This window comes from Athene noctua, chromosome 14 (assembly GCF_965140245.1).
Source record: "Athene noctua chromosome 14, bAthNoc1.hap1.1, whole genome shotgun sequence".
Classification (NCBI taxonomy): domain Eukaryota; kingdom Metazoa; phylum Chordata; class Aves; order Strigiformes; family Strigidae; genus Athene; species Athene noctua.
Genome location: NC_134050.1, coordinates 19,099,858 through 19,120,661, shown reverse-complemented (window position 1 = coordinate 19,120,661; position 20,804 = coordinate 19,099,858). Strand labels below are relative to the sequence as shown.

Here is a 20,804-nt window from a genome sequence, read left to right as displayed (position 1 = left end):
TGAGATTCTGTGCTTCACATACAGATTGTGGCAAACTTCTCAGAGCAAGGAGAAAACAGCCAGCACACTATCTGACAGAAAGCATTTTGTCATAGCATGTTTTGTCAAATTTAGACAACTCATGAAAATTCAAATAAGGCTATAAATTTAACAGTATGGGCTTCTTCAGTGCTTTAGACGTTATTTTGGAAATGTTTACCTGTCATTTTAATTCACTGAGGCTAAAAGCAAGCCTATAAAGTCTCAATTTAAGAACAGGATGCCAAAACCTGACTTAGGTATCTTCAGCTCTCTCCATTCCTTTGCTGTGTCAACCCCACTCACCCTTTTGTAATCACAACTAGAGGAAAAACTTCTCTGGATTTCTAGCTTACATAAAACTTTATTAGGAAGGCTTAACAAAGAAAGCCTTCAAAAGTATCTATTAAAAAGAGAGTAAGACTAGTTTAGAGTCCCCTGCACAAAGACCTGCCCACAGCTCTTCAAAACAGAGGAAAGGTGTATTTGAACGTTTGCTTTGTTTCTGGGACAGAGTATGAAAGTTTCACAACAGAGAATACTCTTTTTCTTCTTTCTCCCACTGGCTCAGCTCTGCTTCCTTGCACTCTTCTGCCAAACAGGCACTACAGAGCATTAATTCTGCCACCCAAAGAAGTTAATAAAGGTGCTGCTCTCCCTTTTCTCTTTAAACTGCTGTGCATCACCTCCTATCTAGATGTGTAAGTTCAAAATGCATATGAAGATTCCAAAGTTTTTCTAGGTGTTTCTACAGTGTTTTGTCATCTGACTACTCTTTCTAGTGTTCAACCTAAGAATTCTTTACCATAAACTGAGTATTTTTATCCTTTTCTTCCAAGCTGATGTAAAGACCAATGTATCACTGTCACTTGTACAGCCCCTGTTGAGACATCTGAAGACTTATTATGTCTCCTGACACTTTTTTCCTCTTTTTAATATACTAAATACAGTTCTTCAAACTTTCCTCAAAGGAGACATTATCTATACTTCTAGTCATTTTTCTTGCTCTTTCTTGCTCTCCTCTGAACACTCTCATTTTTCTACATCCTCCTATAAATATAGTACCCCAGACTCAGTTTTCCATAAGACCTACCCAGCACTGAGAGCAGAATAATTACCTTTTATCACCCTGAAAGCTCTCTGACAATCATCTCAAAGTGAAAAGTATCCCTTTCCCTACATCTCACAGCACTGTTGCCTTGGCACTTTAAAACTGTCTAATCCTCTTTCAACACAGGTCTGTCCAGAAAGTTTCCATGTATCTCCATGTTTTACTTTTCCCTCCCTAAAATAGTATTTTATATCCATCATTACTTAATCTCATGGTATTAATCCGAGGTAATTTTCAGTGTTTCTGGAATAACTTCAGGAACTGATCACCTCCTGTTAAATCTTTACTGACCGATCTTGTATCTCCCACATACTTAAAACCATTTCATCAGCCTTACTGTTTTAGGAAAAAGCTTTAGGTCACTTTCATACAAGATATATTGCCCTAGCACTTTTTTGGCCCTGATTTTAGAGAGGTCCAGCAGCCTCTGCAGAGAACCAGCAAAGATTGATTTTTATACTGCATATAAAACAGCTGTAATGTATCCAGAATATACTAGACTTGCTAGGCATGTGCCATACATTTGATTTGCACTGTCCTATACATTCTGCTCTGTATCATAGGGACAATATTTCTTCCTGGAAAATCTAAGGGCCACAGCTTAAAATATATGGTTCAGGGAATCATATATTAAGAAAGATGTAGGAGATTTAAAGACAATCCAGAGGAACGATTCAAGGTCTAGAAAATATGACCCATACTAAAACATTAACAGACTTAGGTTTATTTATTCCATACAAGATTTGCTGATGGGTACCACCTGAAATGCCATCCCAATCTGACAGTCGTACATTTGCAGAGCGGACTATTTTAAGAAAGCTGGAACTTACATCAAATTCATACTGAGAGCTTTTGTTTTAGAGACAAGGAACCATATTTCACATTTCCACTAATGCTTCCCAGTCGTTCTGCCAGATAGGAAACTGTGAGGTTAAGTGCACCTTTTATCAAATACAAACATGCTTATTTTTAATTTAAATACTAGTTTGATATATACTATCAGAAACTGGCCAGGAGATAACAATTTATTCTAGCCAAAGTGTATGCAATTTACCAGTAGTAGTATTTTCGAGAACTTCATGAGGACAGTAATAGCTCCAATGATTTGTTTACAATGTACTTCATTCTTGGTAACAATCCCAAACACCACATCCCATAAGGTTAAATGAAAACGTACTGCTCAATGTCCCCTGCTTTGTACTGGTAAGCATGTTATTAACACACAGGTAAGAACAACAGCTATATTGCATACTAGTACTTAAACCAAGGACCAAGGTCTGATATACATCTAGTAGTATCATGCTAGACTTGATAAAATTACTGAAGTATAAAGCTGCCTTGTGTTACCTGGGGCTTAGACAATTGAAACAATCTGCTTTTAAAACTGTCTTCCATGCATTTTAATTATGATTGATACATACAAAACTCTAACGTTTTGGAGGTTTTAAATAGCTGTTTGTTGGTTTTTTTTTTCCAGAAACACATCAATCACTACTTTAACAGGCTTTTTGTCTGTAATTCTAAGACTCTTTAACAGTGACAAAAAAATAACCAGTGCTTTTTGTAGCTTCATCACATATTCAAGGTATGACAAAACAAGCCCTTAGTATCTAAAATATGATCTTCCTTAAAAAACACCCCAAAAAATTTCTCAATGGCATGTCAGATCTCTCACAGAAGCATGTAGCTTGGAAAAGACCCTTAAGATCACTGAGTCCAACTTTTACCTAACATTGCAAGTCCACGACTAAACCATGTCTCTAAGTGCCACATCTACAATCTTTTAAACACCTCCAGGGATGGTGACTCCACCACTTCCCTGGGCAGCCTGTTCCAGTGCTTAACAATCCTTTCAGTGAAGAAATTTTTCCTAATATCCAATCTAAACCTGCCCTGGTATAACTTAAGGCCATTTTCTCTTGTCCTATCACTTGTTACTTGGGAAAAGAGACCAACACCCACCTCGCTACAACCTCCCTTCGGGTAGCTGTAGAGAGCAATCAAAGTCTCCCCCGAGCCTCCTTTTCTCCAGACTGAGCAACTCCAGTTCCCTCCTCCGCTCCTTATAAGATCTGTTCTCTGGACCTTTCACCAGCTTTGTTGCTCTTCTGTGGACACGGTCCAGCACCTCAATGTCTTTCTTGCAGTGAGGGGCCCAAAACTGAACACAGTATTCAAGGTGCAGCCTCACCAGTGCTGAGTACAAGGGGAGGATCACTTCCCTCACCCTGCTGACCGCACTATTTCTCACACAAGCCAGGATGCCATTGGCCTTCTTGGCCACCTGAGCACACTGCTGGCTCATGTTCAGCCAGCTGTTGACCAACACCCCCAGGTCCTTTTCCACCAGGCAGTTTTCCCGCCACTCTGCCCTGAGCCTGCAGCGCTGTGTGAGGTTGTTGCGACCCAAGTGCAGGACCCAGCACTCAGCCTTGCTGAACCTCATAGAGCTGGCCTTGGCCCATCGCTCCAGCCCGTCCAGACCCCTCCGTGGAGCCTTCCCACCCTCCAGCACAGCAACACTCCGGCCCAGCTTGGAGTCATCTGCAGACTTGCTGAGGGAGCACTCAATCCCCTCCTCCAGACCATTGATACAGATATTAAACAGAACTGGCTCCAGTGCTGAGCCCTGGGAACACCACTTGTGACCAGCCACCAACTGGATTTAACTCCATTCACCACTGGTCTTACTATTAAAGACTGAGGCAAAGAAGGCACTAAGCACATCAGCCTTTTCCTCAGCCTGTGTCACTGTTTCCTTCTGCACCCAATAAAGGATGGAGATTCTCCTTAGCCCGCCTTTTTTTAATGTATTTATAGAAACATTTTCATTGTCTTTTACTGCATTATCTAGATTAAGTTCTAGTTGGGCTTTGGCCCTTCTAATTTTCTCCCTGTATAACCTCACAGTATCCTTGTAGTCCTTCTGAGTTTCCTGCACCTTCTTCCAAAGGTCATAAACTCTCTTTTTTTCCTGAGTTCCAGCCAAAGTTCTCTGTTGAGCCAGCCTGGTGGTCTTCCCCATTGGCTCATCCTTCAGCACAGGGACAGCCTGCTCCTGCAACTTTAAGATTTCCTTCTTGAATAATTCCATCCTTCCTGGACTCCTTTGCCCTTCAGGACTGCCTTCCAAGGAACTCTGCCAACTAGGCCCCTAAACAAGCCAAAGTCTGCCCTCCTGAAGGTCAACGTGGCTGTTCTGCTGACCTCCCCTCCTTACTCCTCCGAGAATTGAAAACTCTATCATTTCATGATCGCTGTACCCAAGACGGCCTCCAACCATCACATCACCCACAAGTTCTATGTTCACAAAAAAAAAGGTCCAGTGGGTGCCCTCCCTAGTTGGCTCACTCACCAGCTGGGTCAGGAAGTTCTCTTCCACACACCCCAGGAACCTCCTAGACTCTTTCTCTCAGCTGTACTGTATTTCCAGAGGACGTCTGGTAAGTTGAAGTCCCCCACAAGAGCAAGAGCTAGAGATCGTGAGACTTCTCCCAGTTGCTTATTGAATATTTCACCTGCCTCTTCATCCTGGTTGGGTGGTCTATAACAGACTCCCACCATGATACCTGCCTTGTTGCCTTCCCCTTGATTCTTACCCATAAACACTTGACTCTTTTCATCATCATTGTCAACCTCTAGACAGTCAAAAAACTCTCTAACATACAGGGCTATCCTGCTGCCCCTCCCAGCTTGTCTATCCCCTCTGAAGTTTATAGCCGTCCATTGCAGCACTCCAGTTGTGTGAGTCATCCTACCATGTTTCTGTGATTGCAACTATATCATAGCTTCCACTGCACAATGGTTTTCAGCTTCTCTCTTGGACTCCCTGATACTCCTCAACCTACTCACCTCCTCCCGGAGCTCTGTCACTAGGCAGAGCAGTTCCTCTATGTGGGTGCACCTCCCAGAGATGTGCTCACCGCTGCTGTCCGGTACTAAGTGCCAGCCTAAGTGTAGGGCACACCCTGCACCCTGGCACTGGAGTGCCAGCGTGTTCCCACCAGAGCTCTGTCTGGGAAGCTGTGTTGGCTGTGGCAGGTGCAGAGTTTAGAGAGGCCATGACTTTCTTCCTAATGGATACCACTGCTCCCTGGTTGAGATGGCAGAGCATCCTCCATGCCCTTCCACACAAACTGCCATGCCATGCCCTGGTCGCAGCACTCCCCAGGGACTTCTTTTATACGTGTGGTGGGGCTTGGCCACCCTTGCTCCTGGCCAGCCCGGGTCCCGCCAGCCACAGTGGCACAAGCTGTTGGCTCCTGGCACCTTGCTCAGTTTCCTTGGGACTCCCTCGGTTCGGGAATGCCCCATGCACCACTGGAGCACACTGCTGCAGATCATGCCAGCACCGGAGCTGCTTGACTCACTGAGTTTACTTGTTTACTTGAGATTTTACTTTTTCGCATTTACAGATTCCATACAACTTCAAGAGATGAAGAATTATCTGCTATTCAAGGAGCAGCTACTGTCTTGTAACCTAAAGATAGGTGTTTTAAAAGCATATCCATCACACAGGACAAACTGCTTGGTGCATATCCTAACCATCAAAATGCAGGTAAAGAGCACAGTGTTATATTATGAAGTGACACAGCAGTGCCATTTTTTATTGCTACTTTGTGCAAAGGATTATACTTCAGGGGACAATAAAAGTCCAAGAAAAGTAACCACTAACAACCTGTCTGTAAATACGGAGTTATTTAACACTGTGTTTAGCAAAACTAAGAGCTTTTATCTACTTAGTGTATACCAAGCTGATCCTTAACAAAATTATACCATGTGTCTAATGTCTGTAATAAACCCTAAATGCCAGAAAGGCCATGGTTATGCAACTATGGCTAGATTCAGAATCCCTGCAAAGACAACATGCTATTTCCTGTGAGCTTTTTGTCTGCCTTTGCTCTTTCTCAGGACAGCAGAAAACAGGAGTATTACTGATGCTCTTTCCTATGATAGCTCATCTAAATAAAGTTAAGAATCTTCTTTACTTACTGTTTTCCTCACAGTAACTGGGAAACACCATGCATAAAACAGTTGTTGAACCTGGACAAAATATGTAGCAATCTAGTCACATTAAATTCAATTCACTTGCAGACAGGAAAGACGTTACTATTCAAAGTCTCATTTTGCCTTTGTAACAGCATCCTTAACATATTATAAAGCATGCAAGTATGGAGAAACAAATAAAGCAACCAGCTCAATCCCTCTGATTTATAGATTGAAGAGAACAGGTGCAACCAAATTTCAAGACCTTTTTGCCTTTTTTTTTTTTGACAGCATATTCAGGCATAAAAGTAGCTCACTCCAGCACAGCTATCCTATTCAGAAAGAGGCTGAGGCTTGTGGTATTGGTATAAAAACATCTACAGTTTTCACCAGTATAATTTCTGCAGTACAATAATCACTGAAGTGCACATATTTAAGCCAGGAATTTAATCAAGACCAAGATTAGTCAGCACAAATGGAGTTACCCACCATCACCAATGGCCAGAATATGCCTGGCTACCCATTGCCATTTTAGAAATGGTACTCATATAGTTTATACATGCATCCATATCCATGCATGTTAAAAGCAGCAACGCTCTAACATTTTGAGATAATCTGTTCAAAGACAGGCTGGAAGTCTTCAGTAAACCATCTGCTCTAGCAGCCTTTTACATAACATAGCAATCCTAGCACCTCTCTTCAGATATACCCAACCACAAGTCTCCCATCCCCTAAGGAGAGTCACAGTGTAACACACACACTTTTTAGAGCATAGCTTTGGCTCCTCCTGTTCCTCTCTCTTGCAAATCACTTATGCTTGCAGGAAAATCAGGCAATTCCTGGACATCAGGTGGATGGAAATACTAAGTATCTCGATCTGTGTTTGCCACCATGGTAGCTCTACATGCATTCTCTGAGACAGCAAAGCTTGCTAGAGAGATTCCAGCCTCCCCAGCAGCCTCCACACCCATCCCCACTCTTTGATTATTCTAGTGCAAATGTCTCTGGACAATGCTGTAAGGGGATACATTAAAAAATGCTGCAAAGGAACATATAAAATGTCTGAATTTTAAAAAAAAAATGAAATTGCTTTTCAAGTGAAGATTTCTTTTAGGCCAGAACATTTCGCAAACCAAAAACCAAAGGCTTCCCTGGGTCCTTTAGTTATGAAAGCAAGCTTCAGCTGGAGGATCAGTCTCAGGTTTTATTTGCAAAAGCTGAATTTAAGAAGTTAAAAACAGATGACCCAGTATGCTTCCTTCCTGCATCATGCACTTGATCTCATGTGCAACGCTGCATTTTCCAGACTGCTTTTCCCTAAGCAAAACAGTATTTTTAGCTCTTAAAAGTGTCTCCTCTCAGATAGCATTTGCTGCTAGACTGCTTTGATCTTAATGCATATCAAATAAGTCTAAATTACAAATCTTAAATAAACTGCTTACATTTAACTATGCTCTCTCTTTAAATTTTAATCAGGGTAGAACACAAAAGGAACAATGTTTCAGCTCCTAGCATCCAAGCTGCTTAGGGTATTCCACATACAGCTCATGTCTCCTTTATCAGTCTTTTGCCAGCTGCTGAACTCTAAAACATTATTTGATTCTTGATGGTACTAATTTCCATGCCTTTTGCTGTATTTTTGATTAACAGTCTACAGTGATTCCAACAAATAAAGAATGTAAGATGCATTAAGCCCACTTTCAACCACATGTAAGTGTTAAAACCCAAAGTGAGTTTCAGGACACAAGATATTTAATACACAATAGGAAGGAAGCACTTTTCAGTTGAAGCCTTGTTATCCTACAGATCTAAATTTTTAAAGTACAGCTACTGTCTAAAAAGTCAAGTAAGGCAGAAAGAAAATATCAGGATTCTGCTTATTGTACTTCTAAACTTTAAAGCATGCATGGACATTGTGAAAGTTTTCAGATGTTAACTTATGAAGTACTTTCAGGTACCTATTAAGTTAAAGTGTTTTTTCTAGTTAATGCAATAGGAAGACATACATGGAAGACAGACAGGTGGGTTATATAACAGCATTAATTGAAAAGAAAGTGACTAATGCATTCTCCTGGGCAATAAAGGCTTGTGAATAAACCCCAGAAACTTTAGGAATGCATAAAGAAACAAAATAATTGGTTTAGGAGAATAAGACTTTCGGTTTCTTTCATATAAACCATGGGTGTTTTTTCCCACAGCTAGAAAACAGGAATACTTCACTACTCCTCTACTGATAAGGTCATTTAGGGACAAGCACACAATACATATTTCAGGTTAAAAATTACACTTTAGACAGACTGTTCTTCCCAGCTCTAATAAAGCATCTCTAAATCTCAGTTCAGAAAGGTTTTGGAACTGTGAGCCCACTATCCTGTCTATGTGCAGGACAGCAGCAGGAGGGGCAATGACAACACAAGGTCCAAACCTCAGTGTGGAGTTCCACTGCAAATTACTCCTGAAAGGTACAGTTACCATAACAAAGCAAATTCTGGTCAAGGCAAAATGTGTTCAGGAATCCAGAGGGCTTTACAGTGGCTTCAAGTCTTGTTCAGGATTTACAAACACTGGACTGTAGAGCCCCATGTGACTGTATATGAACAAAACAACTTCAGGTCTCTCTGGCTATGAGACTGAATCTGGTAATGTCAATAGGCATCACAATGAACAGGAATCTTAAGGTCTGTACTATTCTCCACTTTCTACCACCAAAAGGAGCAAATACACTTTAATGTGAACATTGTTTACAGCAATTACTTAAATTCATGCACTAGCGTTTTAAAAAGCATCTGTCTGATGAAGTGACTGATAAAGCGTTTTAGAAAAATGTTTTAAAGTGTTCTCCTTTGCTTTATCTGTAAGAGCCTACAATTAATGGCAACAGAAAATTGCTTTAAAAAGGAACTATCAATTGGGATGAATTGTAGATCATAAGAGGTCAGCATGAAAGACTGCGATAAACGACAGGAGAGAAGATGCTGTAATTTCTCATTATTTTTAACTTAACCAAAGCACAAGAATCTCAAAGTATTTGTTATCACTGTTGAACATCCGTGGCATACCAACCCCCAATTTTCCAGAGAAATCTGCAAGAATTTAGAGAGGTCTGTGAATGTTGCAGAAGTTATCTCATGAGCCAGGAATAGACTTTTAAGGACTTAGTTTCCATGTCTTTACTTTTAAAGAAGTATTACTGTTCTTGCTCTGTGGTGCAATGAGTTAATACAAAAGGCATATAACACTTTGACTTACTGGAAGCCATGCTAGCATTTCAGAGGGCAACAGCAAAAAGCATGGTTCAGTTTCTGGAACCTTCCCTACAGTAGAAAGTTTTACCAGCAATGCCATCCATGTGTCAGAAAAAGCTCCTAAGCATGTACATTCTGAAGCAAACCTTAATGACTCTCAAGCTTCTCTTGACAGTGAAAGCTGACTTCCTAAGACTCAAGCATTACCAGCTACAGAAGTGGCTCTCAACAGCTGTGCAAAGACATCCATGACAGTAGGGAACAACGTACCTGCCCTGTAGCTCTGATTACTTGCAACACATGCGATGCCTCATCCTGAGAAACGGTGCTGATTAAAAGTTTCCTCCTTTTTAAAACCCTCTGCATCTTATGGCCTGAACTTTCTTTCAAGTAATTGTGCCTCCAGCTCTGGGAATACCACATACAGAAGAGGTCTGACTGACCTGAGCAGTTTGCAGAAACTTCAAACTCTGGCTGAGAGCCAGTGAAGAGGAAGCATGTTGTTGTTAGAAAACATGTGAAATAGCCCCAAGTGACACCCAAGGCTGACAAAGAAGAAACCTCCAGCATGAAACACTGTTCCTGAGAAAGTCCTCACCATGCTGACGAGTCATCTTTCTGCTGAAGGAATACTGAGTGTCAACCTCAGGACCCACAGGAGCATTACACCATAAAAAGGGTTAGAAAGCAGGAAGGCTCTGCATAACAATTCTAGCTGTAAAGTTAACGAGGCTTTTCTGTAGTAACTAGATAATGGGGACTATAAGACCATTAAAACATAAGTGGACAAACAATAAACTCTTAACCCCATTTAAATAGTACATTCCTTTTTGGGCATTACAAGATTTGGACTGTAGCAGCATACCAGACTGCCTCGGGATCATAGGGTCTGTATTCTGACCTGGGAAGACCATGGAAGATACAGAGCACAGGGAGAAAAAGGGAAGAAGCCACACCATGTCTAGAGAAAAAGAAACAACAAAGTCTAATGTTGTCTTGAGACCTGGATCTACTCAATACCATAATGCACAGAAATTAGTTCTGTTCTATGACTAACATGTCTCACAAAACATGATGCAGAAAACACCAGAACTCAGTTGGAAACAGAGGAGCTTGAGCGATAGGAAGGAATCTCCTCAAAATGCAGCTAGGCTGTCAAGAGCCCTTCAGTCTCTGAAGAAAAGGGCTCTGCACAGATACTATTTCACAATAACTTTACAATTACTTTACCAATTTACAATGAATTTATTTTGTTTGCTTTTGCCATACTCTTCAACACATTGCTTCTCTGATTCTGCCTATCAAAATTTGGTGGCCAGCCACACATGGAAGCAAAGGGATTTTTGCATTAAATTAGCGACTTCATTTTAAGGATATAAAACAGTTATACTGTGCGATAGTGGAAAAAAGCAACAAAAACCATCCTCAATTACATGGTTTTACAGAAGATAACATGCAATCAGATTTCATACAGCTGTTGAAGAACAAAATTGCAGGTAGATATTATTCTGAGCTTACAGTCTTATGATGGTAGAAAGTACTTATCTGTATTCAGGAACTGGTTTGAATGGAGTTACAACACTAACCTAATCACTAACCAGAGGAGGGGACATCACAGTTATAGATGCTAACTGATCTCAGCACATAGGCAAGTTTTTAGTCACTACAGGGTCCCTGAATCTTTTCAGCAGGCAGCATTTAAGGTCTGCACAGATATCTGTAGGCAGAAATGCTTTGTTTCCCCCTTGTGCTATTGGACCTCCCCACAAAATTAAATGAAAACTGGAGACCATCACGGGGAAAAGTCCAGTCGCAGAGACACATTTACAAGCCTGCTCAGGCATTCAATTTTCTCAGCCTTTTTGGCACCTTGAAAATGAATATACACTGAAAAATTGTGACAGCCTGCAAGAAATTTAGGAGGTTGTACACCACTATCCTGAAATTGTGCTGTTAAACTGTCATAAACTGTAGTGGCTGTGAGCCTGCCCATACTGTTATACAGCCCAAGGTGAGAAAAATAAGTCACTGTAAAATTTTTCTTTATCTGTCTACTAACTGTCATCTGAAAAATACCTAATAATAGCTCTCTGTTTAAGATTGACTTATATTACTGAATTTTCATGTGCAGGCGTAATGTTGCTGAAGAGCTTGAAGGAAGAAGGAAACTTGGAAAAAAAAAAATCTTGCATTGCCAACTGTGCAAATCTTCCTCAGTTATCATCATCAACAAGGCCAGTAAGCCAAAAATATCTGCATAACCAGGAGGAGGTACCTGTTTCATTAGGTAAAGTTCAGAGATAGGAAATAAGCACAACATAGGAGTATCATCATAGTCCCATCTGTCATCTGCAGGTAGCAGGACCACTGCAACATGATTATTTTATAAAGACTGTTTTGTGTATGTAATCCTCTACAATAGGTCATGCTTCACTATTCTCCAGTCCCATATGACAAGAGCCCCCACCAAAGCTCTTAAAAACAACTAATAGTAATTTGGAACATCTCACTGACAGGAAAAGGCCATCATGCATGACATATACATAACTTTAGCACTCGGCCTATCCACAGCGTAACAGGGACACTCATTTACCTTTGAGAAGCAAGGAAAGTGGTGAGTGGAATACAGAGATTCAGAACCCAGTAGTTTTGGCAATAAGATAACGCTTATTACCACAATTCTCTGAAAGGCACAATGTATTCCTTGTATATCCTTGGAGCACTACTGTATACCATAAACACTATTCCAGAAGGTAGCACAACAGGTAGCTATGTTTACAACGCAAGGATACCATGCATCTTTTGACACGGAAGGGCACCCAAATGCAAACAAATGCTGATGGATACGGGCAAAACTCTTGCTAATAAAGCTGTATAGCACTGGCATAGCCCACATTTCAATTTGAAATTACAATAATGAAGTCACATCACTCTGCTGATAATCTGAATCACCTTCCACCCTTGTCTTCAGCTCTACCTGCTCACTCTCACATGGATGTTATCACTGATTGATCATACAAATCCCAGAAGGACTAGACACACTCTCCCCGAAATACCAGAGTACTGGAGTGCCTTTTTTGTTTTTTGGTGTTTTTTTTTTTTCCAGAAAAAGAGTAGAGATACAGTAAAACAGATTTTTTGGTTTTACTATATATCACTTAATGTAGAATCTTTTCCTAAAAGAAAAAACTTAAAGAGGATTCAAATTCCTTCCACATACAATTAAATTACAGTCTCATTTTCCACACAGGTTTTGTTTTTTCAACAAATACAGTCTTAGGAAGTAAATATCTCTCTGCTATAAACACTGAAGGATAAGAACTGCTTACTGCTGTTGAGCCAGAAGAGCATATAAACTGGTACATCCATCAGATTCAAATCATTGCACAAATAAACAGAACCATTAAAAATTCTAAATATTATCCTCTTATTAAATATATTTCCTGCACATATGAACTATCAAGTCAAAATAAATAATTTTAAAAACCCACAGCCCTATTATAGACAAAATTCCTTCCTGTAGTTTCTTACTTAAAGAATAACTATTATCTCTCATAGCTGAAACTGTGCCCAAAAGCTCACAAAGTTCTTTTGTATGCTACCTTGATGACACCCTTTTCACTCCTTGGCAACAAGTCATTGAGCTCCACAACTGATTTTGCTCTTATTCTCCTGGAAGTTCTTACCAGACATTTTGGGTTAACACCAAAATAAGAGGTCCCTCTGCAAGTTATTTTGACATCAAATGTTACGAGGTATATATGAACACACATAGTTACTAAGATTATTCAGGGCAACACGCATGAAGACTACCAAACTCAAATAATGTCTTATTCATTTAAGTTGCATAGCTATAAATAAAGCTTTGAATTTATTGTATATCAAACAAGAAAGTGTTTCTCATCTGGAACCTGCCATCTAAATAGGAATACTCACCCTGCTGCAACTGCAGGAGGGATGACTAGTATGAGTTTAAGTTGTGCTTCATGCAGAGCTTCAGAAAGGTGAATGAGCAAGTGAATCAACTCCCTGAAATATAAATATATTGTTAGAGGGAAAGGCAGTAAAACTGGTGCTACATATTGGCAAGAACAAGTTAACAAGTAACAGTAGAAATAATTGAAAAGATGCAACTGGCAAGATAGCCAGACAGAGTTTGTAGGAAATGACCAAAGCAGGAAAAAAAAAAAAAAATTAGGAAGACTCATCACAGGTTTACCCTTTTCCAAGACAAAGAACACCGAACTGCTGGAGACTGTCTTAGTTTTATTGGAACTGGTGATCACCTTGGGGTTAAAATGTTTCCTAGTTTTATTTTAATCTAACTATACATTGTCAGCATATAAAACCAGTATATTTTATTTGAGCAGGTCACCTATTGAGATCATATTCAGTAAAAAGAATTAGAACAACCAAACACTGTTCTGAGACAAGCAGCTGTTGAATAAATTCAAGTTGCCACTGTATTACTGGATATGAGGTCTGAGAATTTGTAAAGATGCTTTCCCAGCAATACATGCTATCTTCAGGGGATATTTCTGAAGCCTGTATTTAGAAAAATTTTTGCTGTTGTTTTTTTCTGTATGAACAATTCTTTTGTTTATACATTACCGTATAGCTACAAAATAAATGTTTGACAATGTCATATCTGGAAGTATCACCTTCCATATGCATAATTTAAAGACTTTCACAAAAGCTGATTTTCATACCCATATTCTAAAAACTTCAACAGGAAAATAAACTCCAAAATTCTCAGGTAAACTGTTTTTAGTCTTCCTGATTTGAAGGGCAATGTTAAGAGAAAATCCTTCAGAGACAGACTGCAGAAATAAAGTTTAATGGCTATTTTTAAGAGGAGTCCAATATTACCTTAAATTTGCCCCATAAATACAGCCCTTCTGTTTGCCTTCTTTAAGCCATCAGATTTTTCAGAACAAAGTCAACTTTCATATTTACCCACCGGCAGGATGGATCCACGAAGGCAGTCAGACAGATCATATTAGCACAGAATTCTAGATCTGTTCAGAACTATGCTTAAATGTGAACCAAATAGAAAGCAACTTCACAGCCCATTTCAGTAGTGCAAAAGTGATTTCCCCCCTATTTCCTTCATGTGCATTCCACATTAGGAGCACGACTATTCAGACAAAACAATTATAGCAAAGAAGAATCCTTTGCCATAGGAATGCATTAAAAAAATCACAACACTAAACTAAACAGACATTTATTGACTCCAACATACACATCATGGCTCCAACATGACATAATCTTACCAAAATCTATAATCTGTATTAAAAGTAGCTAAGTCTTCTTTCCCACTGACTTGTGTCTCAAGGCTAAGTGACCTTTTAAACTAATTATGCCCAAACTGCAATATGACTGTACCCTTTATTAGTTGTCAGAAATGCTACATATAAGGTAAATTTGACCAAAGAATTAATTCCTCTGGTATTGAGATTATTCTACACTGTTCATCGGCAGGGATCTCTTCTGCCTGGCTGCCTCTGTTAGCTGTAGGAACTTTGAGACCTCTATACCATGAAAATATTCACTGACTTTAAATTTAATTATTTAGAAAGGAGGGGGTAGGAGGGGCAGAATAGCACAAAAACCCCTAACATAGGTGCAGAGGAAGATAATGTCTTCTTTTTCATTTAGAAACAAGGCTAACACCCTCGCTGCCACTCTGCATCTTCACATATCTGCCTCAGCTCCTAAAATTTTTCTATTCAGATAGCAATGCTATGAAGGATAAGAAGAAAAGCAGTGGGGACTATTTTGAACCAGGTGCAGAAAAAATAAATCAAGTGAATATTAAATTCAAGGTTTCCCCCTTCCCTGGCAATGTCAGACACTGGTGGTTGGCCAGCAGAGGTAAAAATGTATCCACAAAAGCAGTGATGCACGCACAAAAACAGTGACTGCACAAAAGCAGGCATCTTAAAACTAGAAAGGCACAGAGTGTAGAACTACAACCTACAACTGTAAACGAAGGACAGAGATTTGCGGCTTGATAGAGGGGCAGGAGTGCAATTTAGACTGCTAGTTTTAATTTGTCGCTAGCAGACAGGACTGAAAACAGACTCCATCAAAACAGGCACTTCCTCTCCTCCTGCCACCAAATCCAAGCAGTATAGCTCTGGCCAAAAAATTAGTTTCAACTTGGAGAAGGTCAGGAAGAAAAGTGGTAGCTGGACAACTGCAGATTCTTGCTCAAGAAACCCAGATTAACATCTACTCACTAACCTGTCAAGCCAGGTCTCTGGGCACTCAAAACGTTCTAGCAATCAGGCACAATTAAATAGTTAACCACTTAATTTAGGCTCACTTCCATTTGTCAGCCAAGACAGACTATGTAAATCAAATACACACTCTCCCCCTCTCCCCCAAACAGCAATAGTAGAATGCTCATTTATTGCACTATAAATTAAAACTCTGTGGTGTCCCAACAGTGCTTTCCAGTGTTTTAAACACAATATCCTCCCATATTACCACAGGTAATTTTGAAAGCAAAGCTAGACATTTTAAACATTATAATGAGGTGCAGGAAAGTGGGAATAGAATCAGTCTTCCTGAAAAGGCTTCATTAAATATTTACCAGAGACTTCACCACTGTCAAATTTAACTTCAGAGTAGCTACTAAAACATTGGCAGCTTTAAGACTCTATCTTGAGCTAATTAAGGTCTACTTCACTCCTACTATTTCAAGCCTTCTATTATCACTACCGTTTGGTAGGTCAATTTTCCAAGTGTTCATGATTTTGAAGTATCTTGTTCCATACAAAGTATGCAGACCTGCAAATTTTCATCAACCGAAGTTTGAGGGAAGCTTATTTTTTTCAGAACTCCCTTTTTCCAGCATTGCCAGTCTATCGTGTTTGGGACACCCTGTAGTACAGTTTACTTCAGTGCACAAGGGTGGGTTGTAGGTGTATTTGAAAAGCCTTGCAGAAAACACGTAAGGCTGTGGCTGTTACATCCTCCCCTTCAGTTAAGTGACCCTTCAAAACTCTGCAACTTTCTAACTGCAGCCATTTTTTTTCTCAAGTTGGTAGTCAGTACTCTATAAAATTTATGCCTTGTCAAGAAAATTGGACAGAATAAAGCTGTCTACTTCAAGAAGAAATTGCCCTTTTGTGCCATTTCATTGCCTAGTTAATACCAAGAAACTGGAGTGAATTATGGCAAATCTTTGATTAATAGATTAATTTTTCAGGGACTAACATGAAGGATAGAACTGCCAGAAGAGCTTTTTGCTCCTATACTCCTACCAACATTAATAAGATGTCTGAAGGTCATCTTCTGCATGATACCAAGTGCCTGCAGCACGTGGCGACAAAAAAAAAAATCACGTTTTTCAGATTGATTCTGTGTGATGGCAGTGCCATCTGTCAGCTAATGCCAGACTGATCAGAATAATGTGTGCACTTTTATGTATGCTGTGAGATTCTGACGGGTACATTCGTGCCTTCTTCACAACATGACCCAGGTCTCTGGAGAAAAAAAACACCCAATAAACCCACAAGTGAGATTAGCAAGAGAGACATCATCCTGTCTAGCTGTTAAATAAGAAACAGAGAACCTTTGCTTGCTCAGTTATCTCAATATTTTTGCCATGTACATTTCTAAACTTAAATGCCATAGGATGAATAACTTGGAATATTTTATTGCAAAATCAGCCAAGAAAGTTTTATCTAAAAGACAGTTATTTAATTAAGAAGCAGGTTTAAACTATAAGACCTGACAAAACACACTAGAATTGAGGTATCATCTGCATAGGATAGCTTAGCTGATTTTGATTTTTGTTAGGACACTAATTTCCTCTGTGTTAGGATAAAAGATGGGAAGCTGAATACTTTTTTCACTGTGTAATGACTGTCAGCACGAGAGGAGGCAAAATCAGTTAGATGCAGTCATTCACTTCACATTAAATTTGACCTCACTGTGATCTGTATATCAATAATTCTATTCCCAGAAATCACAGGAATGAAGTAGGTATCGACTATAGAGGGTACTTTGAAGTATTTGTATTAGACGTCTACAGGAGCCTGAACTGGTCAGTATAAACCCCCTAAAACTTAGGTCCACACACACATATCAAGACAATTCAGGTTCTTCAGATAGAACAGGTGCTATTTGGGCATCAAAATATAAGAACCTAATGCCATTTTATGCATCCAAAGGTATACAAAGCATGCATATAGGACTGCTGTGTAAGAGTCAAGACCCTACATGAACAGCCAGAAACCAGGCTGCTTAGGATATCTAACATGCTATATTTAGGCATATATTTCTCCTATACAAAATTTATACTGCTGGTAAAATCAACATTTAAATGAATATGCAAAAGAAAGCAGCACAAAAGATTGATATAAGACTTCAGTCTGGTGAGCATTACAGAGCAATTCTAACCCCAAACCAGAATGATTAGAAAATTTTTTGTTCCTGAAAACAAACAAAACCAGATTAAGTTAGTTCTGCTTAAGAAGATGTAGAACAGAAGATACATGGAGAGCCTGAAACCACAGAATTTCATCTTTTAGTGGATGCCAGCAACATAATTTCTTAGCAACATATCACCTCATCTGTAATGCCAGCTAGGATAAACAAGAAACTGAAGGCTCTTTCTAGATAACTCCTCAGGCCTTGCAGGGAGAATTTTCATTCGTTTCTGACAAGTACCCCCAAAAAATCAAGATTTTCTAGAAACATGCAAAGCGTTGACAGAGAAGTGTCTGAATTTGTCTCATTTTAAAAACGCTCATTGATCACAGGTTCTTGAAGAGGCTGGTCACAGGATTTATGGGTTACAGATGTATTGCACAGAGCTAACATTGGTACCCTGTTATACAGAGATATTTAGAAAATATGTCACAAGGTCTTTAAACAGTTCAGTGTTTCATGCCTCAACATCAAGAAAATGGGGGGAAGCATGTGCTGTGAAGATGTCAGCATGCCTCTTTAGTCCAGCCAAAATTGATGTTCAGCTATTGAGAAAAAAAGGTATCTTGTGGACACTTGCTCAGTTGACATCTGCTGAGAAGAGAGTTTCAGCTGCAATTAATCCAGCTTTCGGATATATGAAGTAGTGCTTAAATCATAACCCAATTTATTAGTTAGGACACTAATTTGCAGGTTTTCAGATTCTTTTGCAGACTCACCTACCTCAGGAAATACTGGTGCACTCTGCTAAGTGGTATCACTGCACTTCGTCTTTGGACAGTGGATGTGATTTCATAGCTGAAGCACCATATCAAGCACAAATGTTCCATAAGCAAATCCCACTCTCTAGTCATTTTAAGTCTGATAAAGAAAGGTGTTCCTCCACCACTAAGGGATGGGATCATAGATTGTTTCCATAATGCTATCCAAAAAATAACAGGAATCATTTCCACAGCTTTCCCCTCAACACAGATACATGAAAGGATGCACTAGAATAACTGAGTGCCATTTTATGGTTTATTAATTTAATAGTTAGGTATCCACTTACTTTAGGTTTTGAAAAATGAAAACCATAATGATTTTAAGTGAAGTATTTTTTACTTAGATCTACACAACTGCTCTGTCATTTTGTAAGGCAAGCTGGCAGCTGCAGCATATCCCCTGTGTTGAGTCTCAATAACCTGTTGCTAACTGCTTATGTGAGACTAGTCCTTGTATTTCAGGAAAAAAACCCATCTGATTCTTTCATTTTCTTTCTAAACTAAAACATTTTCACACTATATAGGAATAAATTGTATTAGCATTGTCTCCTTGTATTGTCAGACAGCTCTGAAAGTAATCTGAAGGCACACTATCTGTTCCCAGGACCATCATTATGATCTTTTGTTGCCTTACCTAGAAGTAGGTTAAGCTACTTTCAGGTGTTTGACCTTGAAGGATCTTAATCAGGAATGCCCACACTATGTACCTAACAGTTAACACAGATGCTTCCTATGGAGCATACATAGTTGCTGTTCTGTGAACATCTCCGAAGGATTTAGGGGTCATCTCTGTGTTGACACCGACCTGTCAACTGTCCCTCACCCTTCCAAGGTTAAGAACGGGCTTTCCTACTGGTGGTTGTCGCTTTCGGAAAACAATCGGAAAGGACGATCAGGTGTGACTCGCGTTACAACACTGCCACTCCGTGGCTAGAGCGGTCAAGTCTTTTCTGGCAGGGACAAGCGAAGCAAAAGACCGTCCGTGCTTGCCCGTTTCTCAGGAATAACTCTGCTATGCTATTCAAAAGTAAACGAACAGGTCCCGGAGCAACGGCACTCGATGTGCAAGGTGATAAATTCACTTAATTCTGCCCCTTAAGAACCGTTCAATGCACCGTTCACTCCAAAAAACATTGACAGGGAAAACCCCTGGGGCACCGGCTAGCCAAGTCACCCAGTTTTAGAGCAAGTGATGGACAAACTGACTTAATCTCAAAATTAAGATCCCGATCCCATAATTTACAAGCATCATTAGAAAAAAAGTGTAATGTAATGATGTACTTCTTTTTTCACGAAACAGCTGTTATTCCACAAACTAGCCTAGCTTCAGCTTGCTACTTAGATAAGCCTTATTCAGAATGCTTGTCTCTGAGGAGGCAAGCCTGACACCAGGTATTTTGCAACTTAAACACCCTACCCATTTCTAGGGAAGTGGCAATAAAGGAAGGAGGAAAAAAAAAAACAAACAAAACCCACAGAGATGAATTTATAATTCAGCACTTAAATTAAAACTGGTCTTTAAGAGGAGGAAAATCTGCAGTTTGTAACTTTTATTTCTATTCTTGTTTTTTGCCAAACATCATCTTTCACATTTTTAGTTAGGATAATCCTAAAGTCTTGTTCACGGGTGGCCACATATGATCAAACACTACTGACTCGGAGCAAAGGAGGCAATTATGATTCTCTCTATGAGAATAACCCTTTCCTTCTCCAAAGTTACGGAAAATACTTCCAACTCCTGTCTATCAATGACAGACAGAGAATATGTAAGTGGTGTTTCTACACTTCACCTAAATCACACTCAGGTACTGAAGGCCAGAACAACTATGCAGCAGTTCCCTCCTCTAGTACAAACAGTTCTTACCACATAAGATGGGACAAGCCATACTGTTTTGAACCAGCATTATTCCCGGCAAAGAGTAACATTTTTACCATGCCACAAGTAAACTCATCCTGGAGTGAATAAAAACATATGCTTTGTTCATGTATGTCATTTGCAATACAGCACATTGACGCCAGTTGCTTAAATTGGTCTTCAGTGAGTCTTAAAATTACAGTAATACAGTGTGTCTTACATTTGTCTAAGCTAACTAATAGGAAAACTATCAATTTTACTGAAATACAGCAAGCACAATAAATAAACTGACCACTACAACCAGCTTTGGGCTGGCAGTTACTAACTGCTTAGATCACCTCGCTGGCTGTCTTATTAAGACACTGCAATAGGTTCAGAGCTCAGTA

General features: G+C 39.7%; 1 protein-coding gene across 2 annotated transcripts in view; it reads right to left on the bottom strand.

Moving 5' to 3' along the window:
- CHID1 (chitinase domain containing 1) overlaps nucleotides 1-20,804 on the bottom strand; it is a 121,289-nt gene that overhangs the window by 90,285 nt on the left and 10,200 nt on the right. Inside the window, exon 8 of one of the 2 annotated variants that reach the window (XM_074918147.1) lies at nucleotides 13,297-13,389. The exons of the other annotated variant lie outside the window; for it this stretch is intronic. Coding sequence (XP_074774248.1) covers nucleotides 13,297-13,389 — 93 coding nt within the window. The remainder of the gene's footprint in view (nucleotides 1-13,296; nucleotides 13,390-20,804) is intronic. 2 annotated transcript variants of the gene reach the window in all.